Below are 6109 nucleotides of genomic sequence, written 5' to 3' on the forward strand. Positions count from 1 at the left end.
GTGCTGTGATGTGCTGATCTCCCAGTGTGGCTGCCCCGTGGACAGTCTGACAAAAATCAGTGCACACCTCTGTTCTATGCCATATCGTTTGGGCATGGAAACTGCACTTCTCTTCTCTTACAAAAGGGGGCATCACCAAATCACCAGGACATCAAAGGAAGGAGGTAAGATGTTTCTAACCCCAAGCAAATATGTGGGTGTTTCATTGACTGGTAAGTTTGCAGTATTTTAGGTAATCACCTGAGTAGTAAGGGTCTTGATGGAAAATTGTTCCACCAAGCATATGGAGAAACATGGGCGGAGGTGACATCTGTATAGATAATAAGTTCCTATAAATAAAGACAGCATGAGTATAACTAATACAATAGAATCTATTAAAAAATCATCATTAGGGTTTTCTTAGATATTGCTTTTCACATGCCAATGTTAGGATATATTACTGTTGTAAGAGACAGACTCATAGAGTAAAACAATATACTGCTGCCTACCTGGAATAGCACAAAAATGCTCAGATATGCAGACATCTTTAACACTTTCCCCCTGAGTGATAGCCAAACAATAGCATTAATGTCACATTTATATGCCTGGAAATTGCCATAAATAAGTTTAACAATACATTTGACAAAAGCACTTTGGCCTTTAAAGGACAAACTTTTGTTTGAGGTTATTGTCATTGGATACCTTTTGTCCAGTAAGTAGGCTATATATATGACACACTCTAGATCTAGACTGAAGAATTAAAGCTTAACATATAGACATAACATTGTTGTTTGGTGCTACCACAGTCCTGTGGTGCAGTTAAAACTCAAACATGTCAATGCCCTTCTGGAAGAGGATGCGTTATTTCTTTACGGCAGGCTTCAGATGGAAAAGGTAATTTTTCTGTATGATGACATATTTGTTAAGGACTTTTGCTCTAAAAGGTTGATTTTTCACCTGAACGTATGGCAAAGTGGCTCAGACTCGGACTGATGTTCTTCTGCTTTGAGTATTGCATGAAGGCTGTAGTTCGTCAGGATCAGCCATGAGGTGCCAGGAAATTTCAACACATTGTTCCAACTCCAGTCTTCACTGAGGTTCCTCCTTCCACGTTGTCATTGATTACTAGTACTAGCATATGTCTCCATCTTTTGGCGTCTGGTCTGTCTCTTTCCTTGTGGCTTCCGCTGTAGAACTTAATTGGTTTGCAAATCTTTCCCTTGGAAATCTTGCAACATGACTGAGCCAGCTGGACCCTGGCTTTTTTGATATGACATCAGAGCCTAAACCATGTATTTTTTCCGTACCGTGTCAGTCCTGCCTACTGTGCTGCAGCGAAGGGCCAGACCTCCATGGTGCCCTTCCTCATAGAGCATGGTGGGTCCCTGGATGTCCCCACTCAGGACGGGGAAACGGCACTGCTGGAGGCTGTCAAAGGAGGACATACAGGTGAGGCAAAGGGAGAAACAAGGAACTGCTTTCAGTTAAAGCAAGTAAGATAATTTGAATGAAAGAGCTGGGGCATTGGGAGGCCTTAGTAGATTAATTTCTGTATTTGGCACTTATATGAAGGTAGTAAGGCTTGTTCACCTTTATCCGCAGGGTAATCTATATCTATTGTTTTTAAAAACAACGTATTTAGGGATATCAAGTCGACAAAACAGTTTTCCCGCTACAACATTTTGAAATTATTGCAATTGAAACCCATTTGTCGACCTGATATCTCTAGATACGCTGTTTTGAAAAACAATGGATATGCGTTACTCTGCTGCTAAAAGTGAACTAGCATCAGCGTCAAAACTACCTGTGCACATTTCATGTCTTCAGGAATAGAAGAATGCTTGGTAAAGGCCTCCACAGTTGTATCTATTCGTGTTCAAGTCTTGAAATGCAGTGTTCTGGAAATAATATTCACAAATGACCTGACAGAGAAAGATTAATGACCATTAGATTTAGGGATGTGATGAACTTTACCATTTTCTCTTCTTCTTTGAATGACACTACAGACATTGCAAGAGTATAGGATGTGTAGAATCTGCCATCTATCAGTCTTGTAAGATTCTACAAGACCAAAGACTTATCTTTCCCTCCACATTTCAGACATGGTGAAGCAGCTGCTGGCGGCTGACTGTGATGTGAATGCTGTGACAAGATCTGGCAGGTCGGCCCTACACGAGGCTGCAGAGAAAAACAACCTGGAGATGTGCCGTCTGATCATAGATGCTGGTGGCAAGAGGAACCTGCTGGTCCGGGATGGACAGGTGAAACTGAGAATTCAACTTTTTAAGTGAAAATTTGAGTAAATATTTACATTTCTGGTATATGAAATGAATTTGTTGTTAAATTCAGACTACGTAAGCCCCACTGATTTTCAGGTATAAAACCTACAATTTGAAAGTTCTGAGCAACACTAATTTCTTGTACTTTGTTTTGTCAGCATGGTACTAGTAAGTGGTAAGTAGAATTGGAGGCTGTAATAGGGGGCAATGATCTTAAATCATTTTGATGGTAAATGAATCATCAGATATTATCATCCTAAGACTACAAAATATCAGGGACTATTGTAACAGAAATTCACATGTGTTGACAAAGTTTCTCTCCATCATAGGGCAACAGTATGACAGCAAGAGAGCTTGCTGAGCATAATGGACACAGAGAACTGGCCAACTACCTGAGGTCCAGGGGAACAGCAGAGTCTGCAAAAGTCAAGAACCAGGCAGCCAGGACAGTCACCCGTGCTGTCCGGAAGGCTGGGTCCATCAGGAAAGGACAAAAGGAAGAGGAAATGAGACAAAGAGAAGAGAAGAAAGAAGGGGAAGAAGAGGAACAGAGACAAAGAGAAGAACAAATGCAAAAGGAGGAAAAGCAAAAGATGCAGTTTGTGAGGGAAGAGGCCCTGAAACAACAAGCTAAAGAACTTGTTGAAACTGTGATACTAGAAGCTTTGTCTGAAGAGGAAAAGAGGCTAGAAGAAGAACAAAAGGAGAGTGAAAATCAGAGAAGAACTAATGACAGTTGTGAGATGGAAGCTGAAAAAGGTAATGACGATTATAAACAAACTACAGAGGCAAAAAATATGGATGTCTCTGATGAACAGACTGTTAATCCCAACAAAGACGAAATACTGAAACCTATTGAAACAGGTTTAGAAGATGAAAAGGCAAAGGATGACACTAACAATTGTTGTCCTTCTGATACAGAGGAGCAAAATGATGCTAAGGAAGAGACAATGAAAGCTTCTCACCCTGTTGATGACAAAACAGGAAAACTTCCTGAAACAGATGAGCAGACAATGTACAATGTTGAAGATTCCTGTTCCTCCAGTGAAGAGGAATGCGATGAGGAGGAGGATTTTGACCCTGCTCACCATGGCAATGACAATGAAGTGAATCCTGTTGGAGCAGCCTTAAAAGGTGAGAAAACAACTGAAGAGGCTAATGAGGACTGTTCATCTGATGTGGGAAAACATTCCATCATCAGCTTTGGCAGTCGATCCTGTTCTCCGTCATCTTCTCCACAGCATCACAGCTCTCCCAGCCCAACAAGGTATACAGAGAAAACAGAGGGAAAGAAGAAAAAGAAAGATAAAAAGGGAAAGGCATCAAAAGAGCACTCAGACAGTGACGCACAGACCACAAAAGGCCCAGAAGTAACACCAAATGTTCAAACATGGGACATTTCATCAGACTTCAGTAATAGTGTACAAACAGAAGATAACAAGCAGGAAGATACATTGGAGAAATATGACTGTAAGGAAGAAGACAAGAGATCTACTGTAACAGGGGATGATGAAACAACAGACGGGGTAGATAGAGAAATGGATGTAGATAAACACAGAGACAGCCAGGAAGACTGCAGTCTGTCTGCAAATAAACTTTCATCCCCTCCAGTTGCTTCTGATGAGACTAAGGAAGCTGACGATGCAAAGGTTGGGCAAAATGATGTTGAGGTCAATCATCCAATGCAGGCATCTGATGAAATCAACTCTGGGTACCAAGAAAGCAAGACTGCAGAGCAAACCTCCGAGACACCAGAAACTCAGCCATCCATGCAGATCCTCCAGACTATTTTGCAGGATGAACATGAAGACAGCGAGCAGGATCAAAAAGCCAACAGCAAAGAAAAGAAGAAGGTTCACATCGTTGCTCCCACAACCTCCGATAAAGTTGACAAGACTGTGTCAGCACAGAGGGAAACAAAGTGGGTGAGAAATGTGAAGATACAAGCCAATATGGACGTGAGAACCATGCGCAAGTCAGCAGGGATTCAGTGCAACTTTGTCAACACACCTGCATCTCCAAACTTGATTAAGGGGATTCAGGCTAACCCCCTGTTTCAGGACAATGTGAATGTGAAAGACATGATGGACAACTACTACCTGCAGAACAGACGGAGACGGCTGCGGCCGAGCTCAGCTCCCTTCCCTGTTGCCCTGAACAAAAGTGTTCTGGTGATGAGTCCAAGAAAGAGCAGGCTACAGGAGTGGAAGAAAGATCTTGATCAGAAGATACCAGAAACAGTTAAAGAAACTGACAACCAACAAAATGGAGGGATGCCCTTTTCAGCCCTGCTGCAGGAGGAAGAGAGGATTTTGAGGGAAGTCAGTGCCAGCACAGGTCCAGAGCAGATAGAGCACTTGAAAAGTATGTATGTGCACTATGCGATCTTTATGGTTACATATTATTTTGTCTACTTTATCTGAAGAGTGAATATTTGAAGTTTTAAATGTTGTTCTATCAAACTAAATTATTTCAAGTTGTTGTAGACCATAGTTTGTCGGTGTTTGATCATTGGTCACGTTTGATTTGCTTTGCAGGGAGACTTGCCTACATCCAACGTCTGCTACAGTTCAATGCTGAAGTCACCAGGATGGCAAAGGTAAAAATCAGCTGAAAACATGTTATCCTTTTTTTACCTGAGAATACAGAAAAGTTCATTTCTTGGTAGTATTACCATAGTAATCCAATTTTGTGTACCTGTAGGAAGAAGAGAGGAAGCTATGCAGGGAACTGTTAGACCAGGAGAGACAGCAGAAGCAACTGAAGGTTAGTCACCTGTCTGTCATATAGTTAGCAGGGTAAAACTATTTCAGAGCTGCATACATTTGGGTTGTTATTAGATTAGATGTAAGATTATTTCACCTCTTTACATTTGTCATCATTTGAATCACTGCTGTGGTAACTACAACATAGTTTGCCAATTTCCCTGTTTCAGGAGAGAGAAATGAGGAGGCAGCAGATGGTGGAGGAGGAAATGAAGGCCATGACAGACTTCTTTGAGGTATACTTCAGGATCTCTTCACTTCCACCACTACTTCATTACTGGCATCTATGTCCATGAAAAGGGTGTTGTGTGCAGTTTTTGATAAAAGCTTGTAATTTGGGCCTTGGCACAAGTACAAGTTTTGAAAGACAATCATTGTTGAATATTGGAATCATCTTTTCATTAAGTTAATTGTCAAAATCTTAAACCCTAAAGATCTGTATTGGCTGTAGGTATACTGACCACAAAAAAATCAATGATTATCCCTGTTGTACCATTTCAAATTTCAGAACCTGAAAACTCAGATCAGCCCAGGTAGCGGAAGCCCCAATGGAGAGGCATCCTCCCAGACATCTCCACGGTCTGCAGCCAGCAGGGAGCACTCACCCCCCTCCCACAGTAACTCATCCCACCACTGCAGGGAGCCCTTTCACACCCGTCATCAAATCGAGCATTCTACCCAGACGGGCCAAGACAACAGAGACAGCTACGATGAATTTTACGACGGCATTGTGCTGCCACCTCAACCCAGCAGGGCCTCGTTTACACACAGGGAGCGATCATCACGCCGCAACAAACGCTCTCCGCACCGCAGGCATCATTCATCTCCACGACAACATCAGCAATCACCAGAGTACAGGGATCTCACCCCACCCCACCATAGGGAGAAAACGTACAGCCGCCACAGAGGACCCTCCCCTCAGCACAAGAGCAGGCATCGGTCATCAAGCTCCAGTCCAAAGCCAGGTGAGACACGCCACTGATCAACTCTATGAAGCAATACATTTTGTCAATGGCCTAGATGAAAAAGCTTGGAGCTTTTAAAAAGGGTTTGTTCTCTGAATGACGATTACTTAATCAACCCACC

The 6109-nt window shown here is 42.4% G+C and overlaps 2 protein-coding genes across 2 annotated transcripts in view; both read left to right on the top strand.

Annotated features, from left to right (window-relative positions):
• LOC118412084 (trichohyalin-like) lies at positions 1-6020 on the top strand. Its single transcript, XM_035814718.1, has 8 exons — positions 1-164; positions 1295-1428; positions 2080-2240; positions 2588-4622; positions 4796-4857; positions 4962-5024; positions 5194-5259; positions 5532-6020. The coding sequence occupies exons 2-8, from the start codon at positions 1332-1334 to the stop codon at positions 6003-6005; spliced, it is 2958 nt and encodes a 985-aa protein (XP_035670611.1). The 5' UTR covers positions 1-164; positions 1295-1331; the 3' UTR covers positions 6006-6020.
• A 23-nt stretch (positions 6021-6043) lies between these two features.
• Positions 6044-6109, top strand: part of LOC118409953 — a 3220-nt gene continuing 3154 nt past the window's right edge. Inside the window, exon 1 of the mRNA XM_035811407.1 lies at positions 6044-6058. Within this exon, the coding sequence (XP_035667300.1) occupies positions 6044-6058 (15 nt within the window). The remainder of the gene's footprint in view (positions 6059-6109) is intronic.

This window comes from Branchiostoma floridae, chromosome 1 (genome assembly GCF_000003815.2).
Source record: "Branchiostoma floridae strain S238N-H82 chromosome 1, Bfl_VNyyK, whole genome shotgun sequence".
Lineage (NCBI taxonomy): Eukaryota > Metazoa > Chordata > Leptocardii > Amphioxiformes > Branchiostomatidae > Branchiostoma > Branchiostoma floridae.